Raw genomic sequence first — 19505 nt, 5'->3', positions numbered from 1 at the left:
TCAGCCAACCCGGCTCTGATAATTAACAGTCAAACAATCAGCACCATCAGCTAATGAGCCACCGGCCTTCTCCAGGCTCCACCCCCTTCAAGAACACACTAAAAACAGCCTCAAACGCTCAAAAGTATATCGCCCACTACATCCTTTGGACTTTCATTTTTCTGGGAACATCTGGACAGAATTTCCTATCAGGTCTGAGAATGTCCAGACACAATGTCCCACCAGGGTTGTGTTCCTTATAAGCTTGCTAGGACAGCTAAGGATCTGCAATTCTACATCCTCAGATCTGCAAGTCTGGGGTTTCCTTGGTTTGGATCTCATTCCTCGTACAAAATATGGGACATCTTGGGGTTTCTGTAGTGAAAGGAATGAGTTTGCAGAGACTACTTTCCTCTAGTCGTGATCATCCTAGACCAGCCACAAGCTAAGCATTGTGGCCTTCAGATTCTGCTGGTCTTGGCAACATCTTCATCTTTCATCCCTACTGATGGGCAGCCTGGAAAGACAGGAACGGAAGTGGCTCTTGGCCTCATCCAGCTACCCATCCTGCCTCATGAATCAGATCCATGTCAACGCCACTCAGCCAAATATTTCCTCAACTTGCGCTTGAAGATCTCTAGCAATGGAGAGTCCGCAATACTTTGAGTTCAGCAGTCTCCAACCTTCTCAGACCCAGAACCCATTTTTAGCCCAGACATACATTGGGAGACCCCACTTCTTAATTATTAGTATTTTTAAAAGTATTTGTATATTGCAGCTTTCCCCTCAATCTTCTGCCTGCTTGCTCCTTTGGACTACGACTCCCATAAGCCCCTGCCAGCAACTGGTTATCATGATTGTGCTGCTAGTGCAACCCAACTAGGTCTGTAGGTCATCACAACCCACTAGTTGCAAAACAGGTGCCTTAGACAATGGTTCCCAAAGTGGATGCTACACCCCCTTTGTGGGGGGTGGGGTAGGGGGATTACTTGGGGGGCTAAGAAACAAGCGAGTGGCAGAGGGTGCTGGAGGTGTAAATGACTATCAGACTGTGAAAAGCTGGTCTCACTGGAAAAGTTTAGTTGGGGTTGGCAGTTATTTTAATTTGGGTATAACTGTAAACTGTTTACTATAGTTGCTATTATTGTTGTTATTATTGGTTTCTATTGATTTATTGGTTTGTTTGTTGCCTGTATAGTATATTCTGTTTGATTATAATGTTTGATTATATATGCTGTAAGCCGCCCAGAATGGCTGGGCGGGATATAAATTAAATGATGATGATGATGATTTTGTTGTTGTTGTTGTTGAATTAAATGAACTACATAAATAGTTACAACTGGATTTTGAATAAATATGCAATTAATAGCTGCTGCTTTGATTTTTATTGTGTTATGAACTTCCTTCATGGGCTGTGCAAACTGCTATTCTGAAGGATGTTTTTAATGAGGGGGGCCCTCTGGGGATGAGTTTATGGAACCAAGGGGGAATGGACCAAAAATGTTTGGGAACCGCCGGCTTAATCCATCGCAGTTGTGCACCTTTATGGATCGTCCCAGCATCCAACCATCTTTTGCAATCTGAGCCCATTCTTTGTCTAATCTTGCTTACAGGAGGCACAGAGAATTCTCATCCTGCTGTTGCTCTCCTTTCTTACAGCAAACGGATTTAGGCTAGGGCCTTCTTGCGTAAAAAAACCCTCACAATGGCACCCAACTATGGTAGTTGCACTCACTCAGAATATCCTCTCTTCATTATTGGGGAACTTCCCAATAATTGGTTAACAATTAATGAGTGCAACTTGGGGTGGGGAGAGATGCCATTTGGGTTTTCGTGCAACAAATAAGCTGTGCAATCCAAAAGAAAGGCACACACGCTTAGTTCTTTTGTGAGCGGTGCTATTCTCTTGCCCCAAGTGTGGAGAGAGTCCTCTCTTTCTGGGGTTTTGGCCCACAGAGGATGCCTCCACCCTCTTGTGTCACATGAGAATCACATGATCGTAGAATCGGAAGGGACCTTCTCATCTAGTCTGTTTCCCAGCCACAGCTGGAGAATCTGAGACAGAATGCAAGAAGCGTGAGGGAAGTCCCTCAAGAAAAATGGGTTGGCGGTCGACGAATAGAAAGGAGGGCCTTCCTTGTACGATGCAGGATTAATGGATGGAATTTGTTGCCCCAAGGTGTGTTGAAGTGTGGGTGGTTTAAAAGGGGGAGAGAAAAATGGATAGCGAGCAGGTCTAGGCATACAGGGTGCCTTCACCCTCTCCCTGGAGGTATCTGCTTGCCATCATTGGAGACAAGAGTTATGTAAGAACATCAGAGGATGCCTGGAGCTGGATCAGGCTGAAGGCCCATTCTAGCCCAGCATCCTGTTCTCAAAATGGCCAACCAGATACCCACAACAGGAAGCTCATGAGCGGGACTCTCAGTGCAACAGCAACTCTCCTGAGGAGAACATATGAAGAGAAAGGACGCGGTGCCCAGATATTTAGAATTTAGCACCCCTGGAAGCAGAGCTGAATGGAAAGTGGAAATCAGGCTCTGTGTAGGAGGAGAGATAGCCAGCAATGGCCGCCCCAGGCAGAAACCCAAGTCCACTTCTCTGACATACTGTGGGGGAGGCATTCAGTTGTGGGTTTCCGCGCTGCACACCCACGAACAGTCGAGTCCCAACTAAATGTTTAAAGTGCTCAAACCTAGGAGGAACATTCAAAAGGGTCCCCCCCCCCCTTCTGACGCAGGCGCCACATTCCTTCGGAACACAGAACACTGAGGTATAAAGTGCGACAGCGGAGAAAACGCTCACCCAGGGGCTCTCAAAGGAGTCTCTGTCTGAGAGAGGCGGAACAAAGGTCCCTCAGAGAAATCAAAGCTACAGAGCGCCGCCAGAGAGGGCTCCATCACTGCTCCTTGGGCCGCTCCACCTCGGGGACGTTGCTCTGCAGAATAAGTGTCGTGCCGGAGGACCGGAGGAGGGCCATGGTGAAGGCAGCCACAAGTGCGAGGTTGCCCAGGAGGGCAGCTCCGAGGATGGCAAAAGTCTGGGTGAAGGTGGCCGCGGGGGCATGAGCGCTCAGCCAGGCCCGGCGCGAATGCAAGTCCCATAAAACAGATTCCAGTTGGAAATGGGTGCCCACAACAGCGCAGATGTGGAAGAGCTGGTGGCTGTGCCCTGTGGCAGGAGGAAGGGAGGTGGGAGAGAGAAGAGATGGGGTGATAAGAGAAGATCAAGAGAGAAAAAATGGTTGTAACATAATAATAATAATCATAATAATAATAATTTATACCTGCCCTCCCCAACCAGAGCTGGGCTCAGGGCGGCTAACACCAATAAAATCACAGTAAAAACATAATAGGGGAAAAAGAAAAAAAATTAAATACAGGTTAAAATACAATTTAAAATGCAGCCTCATTTTAAAAGTAGCTGGTAAATCAAGACCATAAGGGGAGAGAAACAGAAGGATCAGACTGAGTCCAAACCAAAGGTCAGGCAGGACAGCTCTGTCTTACAGGCCCTGTGGAAAGATGTCAAGTCCCACAGGGTCCTAGTCTCTTGTGACAGAGCGTTCCACCAAATTGGGGCCGGTACTGAAAAGGCCCTGGCCTTAGTTGAGACCAAACTAACCACTTTGCGACCTGGGACCTCCAAAATGTTGTCATTTGTGGACCTTAAGGTCCTCTGTGGGAAGGAAGAAGAAGAGCCGGGGATGGATAAAGCCAATGGTCGATCCAGTCTGTTCTCACAGTGGCCTTTATCAGTCAAGCCTAAGAGCACTCTCTCCTCCTGTGGTTTACGGCAAGTGGTATTCAGAAGCATTTCCTGCTTCTGACTTTGGACTTGATTAAGGTAAAGGTAAAGGACCCCTGGACAAAGGTGACTATGGGGTTGCGGCACTCATCTCGCTTTCAGGCCGAGGAAGCCGGCGTTTGTCCACAGACAGCTTTCCGAGTCATGTGGCCAGCAGGGTTAAACCGCTTCTGGCACAACCAGACACTGTGACAAAAACCACAGCGCACAGAAATGTCGTTTACCTTCCCGCAGCAGTGGTACCTACTTATCTATTTGCACTGGTGTGCTTTCGAACTGCTAGGTTGGCAGGAGCTGGGACAGAGCAACCCCATCACAGGGATTCAATTATTTCCATCCCGGCCCACCCCATCCCCCCTTCTCTTACCAATGTAATCGAAGCGCCCAGGGGCCAGGCGCTCCGGCAGGTGGGAAGCGAAGAGGAAGCCGGTGAGGGCTGCGAAAAGAAGGTGGTAGAAATAACCAGGGACGGAGTCATTCCAGGCGCAGTCTTCACCAAAGCAGAACAAGAGCTGAAAGGTAAGGAAGTGTCATGAGTCAGCCAGGAAGGGTGGCCCTGGGGGGGAGGAACAGCGACACCATGCCAAAGAGCGAAGCCACCTGCTTCCTGTGGCACCATGAGGAGAGGAAAGAAATGAAGGCAAGAATTTGCATCTGCATGGCTTAGCAAGACTTGGGTGTGCGGAGGCTCACCCCAAAAACTATTGGGACTAATCTGGATTATTGGTATGCAATTGCGAAGGTAGGGGAAACTGCACATTCAGTCCTTAGAGGCCAAAGTAAAAAAATATATGAACATAAGAACAGCCCTGCAGGATCAGGCCAATGGCCCATCTAGTCCAGCATCCTATTCTCACAGTGGCCAACCAGGGAACCCAGCAAACAGGAGCTGAGCATAAGAGCCACACTCTCCCCTCCTGCGGTTCCAGCATCTGTTGTTCAGATGCATTATTGCCTCTGACTGGTAGGGCAGAGCCTAGCCCTTGTGGTTAGCAGCCACTGACAACCCTCTCCCAGCAGAGGCCGCTCCCCCCCATGGCTACATTGCCCCCACCGTCATCCTACCCTGTAGAACAATGGAATGTTGTCGAAGAGGAAAGGGTAAGCGAAGGCTGTAGTCCTCAAGATCTTGCACAAAGAAGGACACTCCAGTTCCAGGAATCTAGACCAGGAGACCAACGGGGGGAGGAGGGAAAGTTCCAATTAAGAGGGGGTGAAAACAGTTGAATGAATAAATAAATATAACTTGCAGGAGGAATGTGAAAACATTCCTGTTTGCCTTGACATTTGGTGGCTGAAAGATACTGTTCCTAGCAACCTCAAGATCAGCGGGCAGAAGGATGTTTTCAAATGTAATTGCTTGTAATGGTTTCATATTGTAATTGCTTTAGGAACATATTGATCCGTTTTAGAAAGCTTTGGCTTTGTTTTTTAAATTGTGTATCTGTTTGCTACCTGGGGTTCCTTGAGAGGTGTAATTTATTGTTGTTGTTGTTGTTGTTGTTTTTAATCTACATTCTGAAGATAGGCATTGATTAAGAAAATGGAGGTCTGCAGCCACGCAGCAAACTCAGGGCCAGGACGACTTAGGCTGCCACTTAACCTAGAAGTAAACCCCACTGAAGTCAATGGGGCTCACTTCTGAGCAGACGTGAGTAGTAGTCTTCTATAAACCTCAGTGCGCTTGCACAGGAGTAAGCTCTGGGACTTCAGCGGTCATAGAGCCATTGAATTGTAGATTTGGAAGAAACCCAATGGTCATCTAGTCCAACCCCCTCCCCCTGCAATTGTGTGAGCCAAAAGGCCCTCTTAGCCACAGACTCGCTGGAGGAATCCTAACCCCAGCACTTTCAGTCCCAGAACTCCACCCTCACCTGAAATCAGGGTGGGTGGATTGCACTCTGCAGCTCAGATATGAGGCCAGGGACTTGTAATGTCCACCTTAATGGACCCTTGCCCCAAGTTTCTTTCACCTGGTGATTTATTGATTATTTATTTTGCATTCTTTCTTTCTTTTTTAACAGCAATGGGACCCCCCCAACCCAAGTACCGTATATGGTTGGTGGTAGGACAGGACATCTCCATTTCCCCTTCTTCTCTTCCCATCCACCCCCACCTGCCACAAATCCCTCCTATCATATAACCGGTAACTTCTGTGTTTTTAAATCTACATACAAAAACTACTTGCGGTTTCAAGGTTACTTAATGATCTGGTGGCATGTGAATATACAGACATCCTTTGAGGATGATTTAACAAAGTTCTTGGTTTGAGCTGAAGTGGTTTGGGGGGAAGAGTGCCGCTTTTTAACTCATATTTGCTAGCAAACATCAACTGCATAGTCTCACTCCCTGTTTGATTTTTGACAAGGTTCCAAATTATAGAAAGCGCTGGATCTGAAGCCATCGTTGGCCCGTGGTTGCCTTGCTGGCAATAAGATCTTTAAAATAAACTGAGCTCCAAAATGCAGCCTTTTTTGAAATCTGATATGCCACAACTTCACATCTGTGCAATATACACTGTTTTCATTTCAGCTCTGACCTCGGCATGGCACAAAAGCCTTACCCAGTGCTTTTTTTTTCTCTGGGGGCACCCAAGGCTATGAAATAACAGCACCTTCTCCCCCACCCCCACAAATGTTAAAAGTGTGTCAATAACAGTACAAACTTCATGGTGAGGAACGGCTCCTTCTTTTTCCTTAAAAAAATAAAATAAAAGCACTGGCCTTACTTACCGGGAGTAACAAGACAGGCTGGTGCAGATAAAGGAATTCAGGGCCGCCAGGGGGACAAAGCAGTGGTGCAAAGGGCCGTCTACCCAGACGTCAGGCATTGCGTAGGCTCCGTATGTGATAGCGCAGCCTATAATAAACAGAGAAGAAACTTGCGCAACCTCTGTTGGAAAATTCAAGACAGATTAAAGGGAGTCCTTCTAAATGCAGCACACAGTTAACCTACGGAACTCCCTCCCACTAGCGACTTGAAAGCTGCCTCACCCAAACTGTAGAGGCTGAGTGCTCCGTAGTCCAAGAAGTAGCAGATGTGCCTGGCATGGGTGGACATGGTGCTGAACGTGTGGGCACAGCTGGAGGTGAAGGGGTAGAGGCACACCAGCACCATGTAGGCCAGGAAAGGCCAGCTGTAGGTGTCGCGCCAGAAGTCCAGGCTGTAGGAGAGCATCAGGAAGCGCCACAGAAAATACCTACAAGGGGCAAAGGGCATCCAGGAGAAGGACAACGGGACAGCAGTTCCCAAACTTTTTCAGCCCACAGTCCCCTTGGTTCCATAAACACGTCCCCAGTGAACTTATCTAAAAAGCATTATTCAGAATAGCAGTTTGCACAACCCAGTAAGGAAGGTAATAACACAATGAAATCTGAAACAGGAACAATTAAACTGCATGCTTTAATCAAAATCCAAGTGAAACTACCGGTATTTAATTGGTTCAACAAAATTGATAAAGTTGATCCTGTGGTACCAGCTTTTCAAAGTCCGATAGTCATTTACAGACCCTCCAAGCGTCCCTGTTCCCCAGAGACAATCCTGGATTTACAATTCGATCCCAGAATGTCCTGCTTTTCCTTAGGATGTCCCTATTTTCATCAGAGAAATGTTGGGAAGTATGGAGTTATGTGACCCCAAAGCCAAGGAGATAAGTAACTCTACACAGAACGCGGCTGAAAGATGCTGCTGCAGACTTACCACGTCGGCAAAAAATGTGTCCAAATGTTGATGGTTTCGTTGTTCAGCTGAAAAGAGCTGAGGACGCAATCCAAGGCAGAGCTTTTGGGGTGACGGTAGCCAGAGATGATCCCATCTTCCCAGAAGATCTACAGGACAGGATTTGCCCAAAGAGACACTTGAGTTGCCAAGACAGAAATTTAGCAGAAGTGCAATAAAGCATCAAAAGCTTTATTGAAGTGTCCCATCACTACAACTCCACCTGCAGCAACAGACTCTCCCTAACTTTAGTTCTGTTAGTTCAGAGGTAGGGAACCTTTGGCCCTCCAGATGTTGCTGAACTACAACTCCCATCAGCCCTAGCAAGCATGGTCAATGTGGAAGGGTGATGGGAGTTGTAGTTCAGCAGCATTTGGGAGGTCAAAGGTCACCAGTGTGACCACCAGGACCCCCTTTGGCACCCACAAAAGCTTTCAGTAGATATCCCCTTAAAAATCCACAACTGCTTCTGTTTGCTCAGCTTCCCCTGCATTGAACATGTCCCCTTATATATGCTCACATTTCCTTGGGCACCAAGAATGGATGCCCTCCCTCCTTTCTGTTCTGAACAGAGGAGAGGGACAAAGAGCTTATCTTTAAGAGTGAAGGTAGCAGTGACCGCTGTAGGGGTCTTTCTCCCGACTGACAGGAGGGCACAGCCACGCCATGTTGTGGTCCTCCTGCCCCTTTTCTGCTCATTCAGATGTAGCAGCCATAATGCTACGGCCCCACGGCAGCCATTTTGTGTTATGCCACTCCCAAAGAGCAGCCATTTTGTGGCTGGCACCCACAGTACACTCTCCAAATTCCAAATGGGCCCCACTGGCCCCAAAGACTCTCATTTTGCATCTTTTCCATTTCACATTTTAACAAAACACCCCCGGCCAATAACGACCTTCCATCCCATTCCCAGAGTCTATGAGCAGAGAAACGATCCAAACGAGGAGGCTTTCAACTTGTTAGGCTGCATTCACAAGTAATGTGAAAATCCTTAGAGAGTTCATGCTCTTTTAAGCGCGACTTGGAACAGCCAGCCTTCATACAGAGGACCACCCTGTGGCGGAAATTCAACTGGTGCAGTTTCCTTGACTGACTAGCCTCCAAGGTGTGTTGATGTTAAGAGACTCTCCCGGAAAAAAACATGCATAATGGGATTGGGTTGGGAGGAGATGGCCCCTACATCGTAAACACTGGAAGAATAATTTACTCACACGAGGTACTTGGTGGACCCTGAAGATCTGAGGCAGCTTTATTGTAAGCATTTCCAGTCACAGCACACGGGATGCTCTTGGAGATGTGTTTTTAAAGGCAACTCTGCTTGTGGGGAGAGATTTTGCCAAGTGGTCCTGGGCAGCTGCAGTCCACAACTCCCTTCCTCCAAGTAGCTCTGGAGATGGGGAAGGGGGCCAACATTTGTGTCCTAAAATGACAAAGGGAAAAGGAGGATGGGTCCGGGGGATATATGTATGCAGGAGAGACAGAGATAGAGAGATGTGAAAATTAACCCAAGGGGCAAAACAAAAGTGTTCAGAACCCAAGAGTTACTGTCACCAAACATGGAGCTACAGAGTTTGTACAATTGAGGTCCTCCTAGCCCTTGGGTGGCAAACAATAACCTCACAATCAAATTTAACAATAAATAAATCATATATTTATACAATTGAAATATATAAAAAAACTGTCCAGTAGCACCTTAGAGGCCAACTAAGTTTGTTCTTGGTATAAGCTTTTATGTGCTTGCATACTTCAGATACACGGGATCTGAAGAAGTGTGCACGCACATGAAACCTTATACCAAGTACAAACCTACTTGGTCTCTAAAGTGCTACTGGACAATTTTTTTATTTTTTTATATATTTCGACCGCGTCAGACCAACATGGCTACCTACCTGAATATATTTATACACAATAACTTTAACCTTCTCCAACATAAAAATAAAAAGGTTCTTTTTTGGACCTCCTCCCCTCCCTCCATGGGTTCCAGTTTTTTTAAAAAAACTTTTTCTTTCCCCCCTGCATCTTTTACCATTATCCATCTATTATATAATCATAGTTACCAAAATTCATTTCACATTACAAGTGTCCTTGTATCCCTGCCAATAATTTTAACTGTCTACAGTGGACTTTTAAGTATATTAAGAAGTTGTTGATAAATCGATAAATAAAACAAAACAAATCGACATCATAAAATTAATAAACAGTCACAAATAAAACAGGGAGCAGAAGCAGAAATAGAATCATTTGAATCGTAGGGTTGGAAGGGGTCCCTAAGGGTCATCCAGTCCAACCCCCTCCAATGCACAGCTAAAGGTTCCCTGACAGGTGGCCCCCCACCCTCTGTTTAAAAACCTCCAATGAAGCAGAGTCCACCGCCTTCCGAGGGAGTCCCTTTCACTGGTGAACAGCTTATATAAAGTGCCGCTGCCATCAAGGGGCAGAGAATTATGTCCAGACCTGTCAATCTGAATGCAAAAACGGCAGCAGCCTGATGCACCTCAGAAGGGGGGGGGGGTGTGATTCCAGAAGGCTGTGCGACCCCCTTCCCCTCCAGCTCCAGGGTGTGCCAAACTCACTCTGCCAAGGGACCACCTAGAGGCCTTCCAACTGTTCCTCTTTTCTGGCAATTCAGCACCTGGGAGAGCTTCAAAACTATTTCTTAGGCATTATCTTGCTGCAAGCTCTAAAACAGCCCAGTAAGGCAGGCCAGCAACATGACCCCCCAGCTAGCAAATGCCAGAAAGCCGAGCCCAGGGGAATAGTTGTTTACGAGGTCATGGAAGGGTTCTCTGAGGGTTTCCTGATTCACAGAACAGGAACACTGATATATGCCTCTCCCTTGCAAACAATTTGTCTAGTTTAGAGATATTTTGGTCAGGGTTTGCTGCCAGGTGTGTCAGTCTTCGTCCCCCATTCAGCGCAATGGCCAGAAGCTTCTGAAGTGTGTGTTCATGTGTTAGGTCGCAATGCCCCACAACTGAGTCCTTAACTCATCATTTTCTAAGCTTCATAAAACTTTTCAAGTCACATTGGATCTGTTTCTCCTTTATTGTGCAACCGCTGCAGATCACACACAGGCAGAAATAGAGGTCACCCAGTGGTTGAAGGAGCATTCGAACTCTGGTCTCCAATGTCACACTCTGAAAAGCCTTCATCTATTTTTCTGTTGATCCAAAAAAAGGGGTGCTTGGCAGCGTGGGAGATTTCTCATAATTCTTAACTGCACTACAGCACACTCTAAACCACTGTCCCAAGATGATTTACACATAGAATAATTAAAAGAGTTAATGCAAAACAAAAACAAAAAACCCAGCAAATACATCTGCAGTGTTGCAATTCACCCCAATCTCTGAGCAGGGCGAGATTCCAGGGGTTCCAGGCAGCATCGTGTTGTTTCCTTTTGGTAATGAGGCACAGCAGAGACTGTGGTGTCTTTATGCTATATGGTTTATTTACACATACATGCAACCTGAGCCTACGATGGAGGGGTTCACAGTATTATCACCCCCCAAAAGGGTCTTGTTTCTCCAATAGCTACAGCCTTGGATTCAAACAAAAACCAAACACTGCTCTGCCTCCCAGTTTGCTGCTTTCCCCCCTAGCACACATCACCCCAACTTTCAACTCTCGCTATGCCTTTCTAACTACCTGTGAGTTGAGGGATTTGCCATCTCACACAGAAGCTCTTTCCTTTTGCTCCTTTTAATGACCCATCATCCAGGCGATTGCCTCACCCAGGAGCTACCCTGGCTTAAATTTTGACTCTTGCTGGATCCAGGGGTTAGCAGGGTCTCAGCGTACAGCCTACCTCTCCACCCCAACTAATAACAATAGCAAGACTAAAACTCTAACAGGTGGACACTTCTGATAAAACCTGCCAGAACAGCAATATCTTCAACTGTTTCCTGAAAGTGTGGGGTGCTGTTCCACAGGACAGGGGTAGCCACCCTAGAAGTTTGGAACTTGCAAGACTCTCTGGCAGACTGCAGTAATCTATTGGGTGCATAAGGGGGTATTATCCAAAACAGGGGCAGGATGTCCTGGTCTGATCACACCAGCTACAAAACAGCTTCTGGACCATTTCCAGGCTCAATTCTGTGTGCAAGCTTCAATTTTTGACACCCTAACAGCATGGAATTGGTTGGTTTTACTGCTTTTATCTCTGCTGCGGCGCAATTTAGACAGGAAATGCATTTATACCATGTTGTGTTTTAAACTCTGTCATGAGTGTGCCCCCCTGGAGAAGCTCAGAGTTATGGGGAGGCGGAGAAATATTGGAAACAAATAACTGAAGCCAGATGCATCATGCAAGAACACAGCATAAAACCACAAGATGTGATAAAACAGAGATAGGCTCATCAGATGATTATTTAGTCATAGTACTTGAGTTGTTGCACAAAGGCCTCCTAGTGACTTACAGTGTGTTTAAAAACATGAACATAAATGCATTATAATGCTGACACATTGACACATGCAGTTCAGAAAAATATATACAAAACATCACTCTTTTCGTCTGCCATAATAGCAGCAGGAAGTTTTGGCCACACACAAACAGCATAGGACACAGAGTCACAACATACATTTAAATCCCAAATAATTATGGGAACTGAAGTTTGTTGAGGGTACTAAGAATTGTAGGTCTGTGAGGGGAACTACAGTTCCCAGGATTCTCTGGGGGAAACCATGCACTTTCAATGTGTGGCTCTGCCTAAAAGCATCATCATTGCAGTCTACCAAAAAGATGGCGGGGGGTGGGGGGGGGGAGAAAGTTTTTTTTCTGGCTCTGAAAAAAGACAGTGAAGGCCCAAGGATTACCTTACTGGCGGAAAACAGACCCTCCAAGTGTCCCTGTTTTCCAGGGATGTCCCTGATTTAGAGAAGCCGTCCCAGTTTCTGACTGGATCCCAGAATGTCCTGCTTTTCCTTAGGACGTCCCTATTTTCATCGGAGAAATGTTGGAGGGTATGGAGTTATCCAAGCCAGGAGCTATCTGAAGGCAATCCTGTTTAGGGAAGCGGGTTTTTTTTGTTTTTTTTGTTTTTGTTTTTAAAGCTTTAATGTTCTGTTGTGTTTTTATATACTTTGGGAGTTGCCCAGATTGCTGGGGCAACCCAATAAGATGTGTGGGGTATAAATAGTAAAATTATCATTATGGAATGGGACATCCCCATTTTCATCGGAGAAATGTTGGAGGGTTATGGGAGAGCATTCCACAGATGGGGAGGGGCCCCTGAAAAGGCCCTCTCCCTTCCCATCCCCTTCCAGGCCTCCCTCAAAGATTGGACCCAGTGATAAAACAGAAAAATCAGACAGAAAAACAATAGGCATCTGCTAAAACAAAAGCCTGCTGTTTTTTTTTTTTTTTTTAAAAAAAAGCTTGAGCCAGCAAAGAACAGCAAGAGAAGGATGCAACCAACCTCATGAGGCAAGGAGTTCCGCAGTTCTGGTCCATGTAATGCGCTGACCATCTCTATTTTGACAATGGGGGGGGGGAGGAGTGGGACATGGAGCTGTCCCCCAGTTCTCCCTCCAGAATCTTTTTCCTTTCAACCAAGGAGACCTTTCATTCAAAGGGGTGGGGGAAGAAATCTCTCCCCCCCCCCCGTTTTTCCCCAAACTAGAAATCAAGTTCTCTTTTGTTCCTTCGCACAAGGCCACCATTGACAGCTGAAGGCCCTCTGAGTCACATGGTTGACCACAGAGGAGTCAAGGCAAAACGATGAAGGCTTTCGGCAGGGATGGAAATAAAAGATTAATTACTTCTTTGTAACCAACCCAGACAAAAAAGATTTTGAGGAAAAACCCGCCGGAAAGATGGGAGGGCACCCAAAGCTCAAAGGTCAGAAGGGGTTCCCTCCCCGACCATCTCATTATCCATTTTTCCAATTTGGCAAAATGTTGCATCCAATAAAAATCACCAGTTGTGCTTCCCCGTCACCCCATCATCCCAAACACTCCTCCTCTTCTTTCACCCTGGCCCTGCCTCTCTCCCTTCCTGCTTTCTGTCCAGTGTGTGCCAACCAGCACTGGGCTCCCTTCTTGCTGAAAAAGACCCAAGCCAAGGCTGAATTCTTGGGAGATAAAATCACCCTTTCCATCGTTTCAGCAATATTTTTTTGAAGCGCGGTCTCAAAGGCGTGATGGGTTTGGGAGCTGGGAGCAGCAAGGAAAATGAACATAAGGAGATCCTTGCTGGATCAGGCCAGGGGCTCACCTAGTCCAGCATCCTGTTCTCACAGTGGCCATCTAGATGCCTGTCTAGCAGTATTCAGGTACAAGAGCACTTTCTTTTCCTGTGGTTTCCAGCAACTGGGATTCAGAAGCACTCCTGCCTCTGACTGTGGAGGCAGGGCAAAGCCATTGTGGCTAGCAGACATTGACAGCCATGAATTTGTCCAGTCCTCTCTTAAAGCTATCCAAGCTGGTAGCTGTCACTGCCTCCTGTGGCAGGGAGTTCCATAGTTTAACTATCTTCTCTGTCCTGATCTTCCAATGTTCCAGTTCATTGGATTTCCACAAGTTCTATTGTTATGAGAGAGGGAGAAAACCTTTTTTTCTATCCTCTTTCTCCCTGCCAAGCATAATTCTGTAAACTTCTACCATGTCACCTCCTGCTTGCCTTTTCTCTATACTACAAAGTCCCAAAGGCTGCAACCATTCCTCACAAGAAAGGAGTGGCTTCATCCCCTCAATCATTTTGCCTGGCCATTTCTGAACCTTCTTCCAACTCTACAAGATCCTTTTTGAGGTGAGGAGGCCAGAATATTGCACACAATATTCCAAATGCGGTCACACCATAGATTTCTATAACAGCATAATGATACTGGCAAGTTTTGCTTTCAGTTCCTTTTCTAATGATCCTTAGCATTGAATCTGCCTTTTCTACAGCAGTGGCACATTGGGTCAACATCTTCACTGAGCTGTCCACTATGACCCCAAGGTCTCGTTCCTGTTCAGACCCCACCAGTTCAGACCCCATGAGCGCATATGTGAAATTAAGATTATTATTTTTGCCACAACATGCATCACTTCACAGTGAACATCATTTACCATTCACCCACTTTGGGGAGGTCCTTTTGGAGCTCTTCGCTGTGGGATATTGCAGTCAAATATAACTAGAAAGCTTAGGGCTAGTTAATGCATGAAGGGGTTAAGACCATGGAACTGTATTCCTAGACTCAGGTCATACAGCTTCACCTCCATTGAAGAAGGAAGTGAAGCTTCCTTTGTTTACTTTCTTGTACTATGTGAAGCTCACCAGGCAACATGTATGAGCTTGACCGCTTCAAGCCCAGACCACATGCTCAGAAGTATTTATTGGTATTTTGCAACCCAATAATTTTCTACCTGTGTTCTTATTGTTGCTGCATGGAATAGCGTATGAATGTGACCTTTGGAGTTTGTAAGTAAAATATTTAAACTTACTAAATAGTCCAAAAGCAACTGGAGACCCAAGTTTGGGAAACACTGGTTTAGGCAAAGCCCACCCAGAAACGTAGAAGTGGCATGTGCTTTATTTCTGTTTACCTACTGTTGATTCCCCCTGCTTTACAAACCAGAAGTATATAAATTTTGTTAAATAAATAGTCCCCACTAGTACTACTCAAGGCCTGGGACCCCTCCCCTCCCCACACATAGCATCCAATGGAGCCATGCACTTAAAGAACCCCACCCAACAAAATTATCCCCAAGCCCTAACACCCCTGCGGAAAACATCAGTTGCTTTGAAACCCAACAATGAGCTTCATTTTTCTCCTGGATTTACCCAACACACACATCTGCCACAGGCAAGGTTTTAAGGAGGTATTTGGCAATTAAAAAAAAACAACCTTGAAAAATATAATAAAGCCAGCTTTCTCAGGCAGCAAAAGCTTTTTTAGCGCTTAAGAGATTTTCCATATTCAAAAGCACTTAGCAGACATTAGCTAATTGAAGCCACCTGCCTTCCTTTGAAGAACAAAACAAATCCCCTTCCTCCAAGGTAATCATGATGCTGTGGGCTCCAAATTCTGCATTCATAAGAAGAGCCTGCTGGATCAGGCCAATGGCCCAGCTAAAGCAGCATCCTTTTCTCAAAGCGGCTAACAAGATGCTTGTAGGAAACTCACAAGCGGGACCCAGGCGCAAGAGTCCTCTCCCCTCCTGCAGCTTCCAGGCTTCAAAAAGCATTTCTGCCTCCAACTGTGGAAGCAGAGCACAGCCACTGTGGCTGGCAGCCGTTGATAGCCCTCTCCAGTGCTTTCCCCCCTTTAAAAAATGTTTAGGGGTACTCTATTTTGACTAAAGAAAATCACCATTTTATAGTTCAAATTGGGAAAAATAAATACAGTGGTATCTCTGGTTACAAACCGTATTCGTTCTGGAGGTCCATTCTTAACCTGAAACTGTTCTTAACCTGAGGTACTACTTTAGCTAATGGGGCCTCCCGCTGCCACCACACGATTTCTGTTCTCATCCTGAAGCAAAGTTCTTAACCTGAGGTACTATTTCTGGGTTAGCGGAGTCTGTAACCTGAAGCATCTGTAACCCGAGGTACCACCTGTACGGTCATTTAAACAGAAACATAAGATAGTTGGTTAGATAGTTGGTGTTGACAATGCCAAGGTTGCAAGGTTGGATAAAATTGGATGTCATTTTGAATCAAGATGGCAGAGGAAGCTATTTGATTTCTTAGAATTCCACTGGGTATGAGGCTTTGTGTGTGTGTGTTAGATGCAAATTTAGAAGTAATTACAGTGGTAACTTGGGTTAAGAACTTAATTCATTCAGGTGGTCCGTTCTTAACCTGAAACCATTCTTAACCTGAGGTACCACTTTAGCTAATGGAGCCTCCGCTGCCGCCGCACGATTTATTCTCATCCTGAGGTAAAGTTCTTAACCCGAGGTACTGCTTCCAGGTTAGCAGAGTCAGTAACCCGAAGTGTTTGTAACCCGAGGTACCACTGTACAGTAAATGGACAAAAGTACAAAGATTCACAAAACGTTTAGGGGTGTGCGTACCCCTGCACACCCCCAGGAAAAAAGCACTGGCCCTTTCCTCCACAAATGTGTCTAATCCTCTCCTAAAGCCACCTAGGACCCCCCCCCCCCACTCCCAGGTTTCAATCATCCAAGGGTCACCTAAATCCAAACCCCCTGCGCAAATCTGCTTTTATAGCTGTCACAAATTCCATGTTCTCATGTCATACAAACACACGCGGTTATATGAAATACCCGGCGGTCCTCAACAGCTGGTCCGCAGCCCAAACTCCCCAAGTCCCCCAGTTCCTCCTAGGGATCGCCAGCATTGCTATCAGGCATTTGGGTGGGAGACCCAAGGACCTCTTTTCCAACGGTAAAGGCAAGTCAACAGTTTTGCTTACCACAGTGCTTTTCATTCCTGCCATGCTGAGCCGGAAGCAAGTCGTCCCCCCACCCCAAGTTTCTAGTCCATGTTGAGAAAAGACAAAGGAAGCCTAATGGCTGCGCAGAACAGAAAACCCACAAACATCCAACGTGGATATTTCCCTCAGGTGCTTACCTTGAGTTGACCCCAAGTCCCTCCTGAGTGATGGCACTGGCGTTCTCCATACACACTGGTTTCTCATGCCTAGAAAATCTGATTTTTGACTCCAACCCTCACTTTCCTCTTCTTTATGAGATAAGGAGTGAAGGCTGATTCTGGCAGTTCCCAAGCAGGGCACAGGGATGACGTACCACCCCTTATCATTTGTCCTCAGCATCTGGCCTTTAGGGCTGAACATGGAGATTCCATTTCCCTATCATTCATTTTTATTGCCTTTGTAGCCCGTATTTTTCTCCCCTTTCTCAATTTAATCCCCACAACAACCCTGCGAGGTGAGGCCGAGAGGAATAGTGGCTGGTCCATGGTCGCCCGTTGAGCTTCGTGGCTGAGTGGGGATTTGAACCCTGGTCTTCCAGGTCCTAGTCACTTCCCCACCCCTGGCTCTCATGGCTGATAAGTATGAACAGTTATCTGCTCCCCCGTGAGTTGTCCACCCCCCCCCACTTTTAAAACCCCCACCGCTAACACATTTAACTATGCAGTTGTCTGAAATTGTGGATCAGTCACAGAGATCAATCACACCGTTGATTTATAAATTTCTGTCATGCCGTCCACTCCTCCACGCCCAGTTATCTTTCCCCCTCCCCATCTAAAAAGCCCCCAATAGCCTTAGACTCTCCATGCAGGCATACTGCTCCAACCCCATCCCATCTGATGGGATGACCAGAACAACACACACTAGTTTTGAAATTTTAATGCTAGAGGAATCACACCAGGGGCACACAGCTAATGCACCAAAAAAGCTCAGAGAAATCCAAATTCGGTACCAGCAGTCAAAAAGGGCACAGTTAAGTCCTATTTCTAATTCCATTGGTCCACCTAAAAAGGATATTGAAAGCTTAGCAGCTGTGGGCAAGCCATAATGGGGATGTAGGTTCCCTCTCTCCTGAGCTGGGCACAGCTGCACTGATTTGTAGGGGGGAAATCCCAATCTCCCTCTCCTCCCAAAAAGTCACACTATCTTCAAATTTAAGCCCATTTTAGAGCTGGGTAAACTGAGGCTCTCTGCTAAGGAATGGACGCAGGACCAGGCTGGTGCAGAGCAGGTGGCTTGATCTCCTCCTCCTTTTTCTCAATTCCGCCTGCTAAAGTCCCGCTTCCTGAGATAATGTCTGGCTACACCAAGACCTTAAGGCCAGAATCATAGAATTGTAGAGAAGAAAGGGACCCCAGGGATCATCTAGCCCAACCCCCTGCAATCACAGCTAATAAATCCCTGATAGACAGCCATCCAACCTCAGGCTGAGATCCACTGGGTCCAGAGCGCCAAGGCTGTGAGGACCAGGCACATTGATGCGCCCGGAAAGATTTTCAGCTGCATCCTGAAAAACTTTTGACCAAGGCAAGCTCAAAAGTTAGTTTTTTAAAAAATAACTCAACAGCTGGCACAGCAGGAAGGAAGGAAGGAAACCACCGCCCAGGCAAGAAGAATGAAAGGCAGGCAAGGAGGCCGAGGAGGCTGCCAGCTTGCAAGCAGTTACCTGCTCCAGAGAGGACGGACCCTGCGGGGCAGACCCCCCCAATGCACCGCTACCAGCACTCCATCTTGTCCGAGTTGTGGGGCCTGCAGCCCGGGCTCCAAGCGAGCTCAGTGTGTTTCTGTTTTTCCCCCCTTAGTTTTTACTCCCCCCGCCGTCTTCTTCCCTAAGCTACATTCCTTGCCAGTTCTGGTGGCGGAGTGCCAGGCCGCCCTCCCCGTTGGCTGGAGTTTATGGGCGGAAGGGGAAGAAATGGGCCTCTCTCTCTTCGCAGAAGCCACCACCATCAGGAGCCAGAAATGCAATAAAAGAGCCCTCATTATTCCTCCCTCCTTCAAGGCAGAAACCTAACGTGTCTTTTTAAACAGGGGGTCTGCAGCTGGAGTGTGGAGAGGTGGGGGGAGATGCGAGCCACAGCAGGTTCCTTGAGGACATTCGTTTTTTGGGGTTAGGTTGGGTGGGGAGAGCGCATTTTGGGAGGTCCCAGAGTTACACAGCCGGAGCAAAGCCAGGTGTCAAGCTGAGAGCCTTTTTGCACTTTCTGAAGTGACCCAAAATTTCAGATTTTTGAATTTTGAGAGACAATTTCCAGTGAAATAAGGCGGGCGTTAACTGAGGACTGGAACTCTCCAATCCAAAATGTCTCATATTAAATAAGTGAAATTGTAATTAAAAATAGCAGCTATTATTATTACTACTCCTAGCCAGTGCAGTGGGGGTACCTGGGAGTACTGCTCTGCTTTCCTTTGGACCACATAGGCAAGGCTGGGGGGGGGTCTGTCATCTAGGCAGTCCTGGACCACCACGCACATTGCCCAGGTGCTGCTAATGGAGAGGTTTGACTTCACCCCTGGAGGTGCACTCCACTGTCTATCGAGGCACATGGATGCCAACAAGTTGTTTTTGTTTTGAACTGTTTTTAATGTATGTTCTAATATTGCAACCCATCTCAGGGACTTAGG

General features: G+C 46.7%; 1 protein-coding gene across 4 annotated transcripts; it reads right to left on the bottom strand.

Annotated features, from left to right (window-relative positions):
* Nucleotides 1-2221: 2221 nt before the first annotated feature.
* On the bottom strand, nt 2222-18816 carry PAQR6 (progestin and adipoQ receptor family member 6). 4 transcript variants are annotated; one of them, XM_081842898.1, is made up of 8 exons: nt 18547-18816; nt 8715-8923; nt 7486-7613; nt 6780-6985; nt 6519-6645; nt 4852-4948; nt 4154-4298; nt 2222-3150 (listed from the first exon to the last, which is right to left on the bottom strand). In XM_081842898.1, exons 2-8 carry the CDS (start codon nt 8763-8765, stop codon nt 2879-2881), a joined length of 1026 nt encoding a protein of 341 aa, XP_081699024.1. In that variant the 5' UTR covers nt 8766-8923; nt 18547-18816; the 3' UTR covers nt 2222-2878. The 4 variants fall into 4 exon arrangements, with proteins under 4 accessions (XP_081699024.1, XP_081699026.1, XP_081699025.1 ...); XM_081842900.1 differs by lacking the exon at nt 18547-18816 and adding an exon at nt 18302-18422; XM_081842899.1 differs by lacking the exon at nt 18547-18816 and adding an exon at nt 17021-17464.
* Between the last annotated feature and the right edge of the window lie 689 nt (nt 18817-19505).

Source organism: Podarcis erhardii, assembly GCF_964252035.2.
Source record: "Podarcis erhardii genome assembly, chromosome: 15".
In the NCBI taxonomy this organism is placed as follows: domain Eukaryota; kingdom Metazoa; phylum Chordata; class Lepidosauria; order Squamata; family Lacertidae; genus Podarcis; species Podarcis erhardii.
The sequence above is the reverse complement of the archived record's forward strand: the minus strand, read 5'-3'. Positions and strand labels throughout refer to the sequence as shown.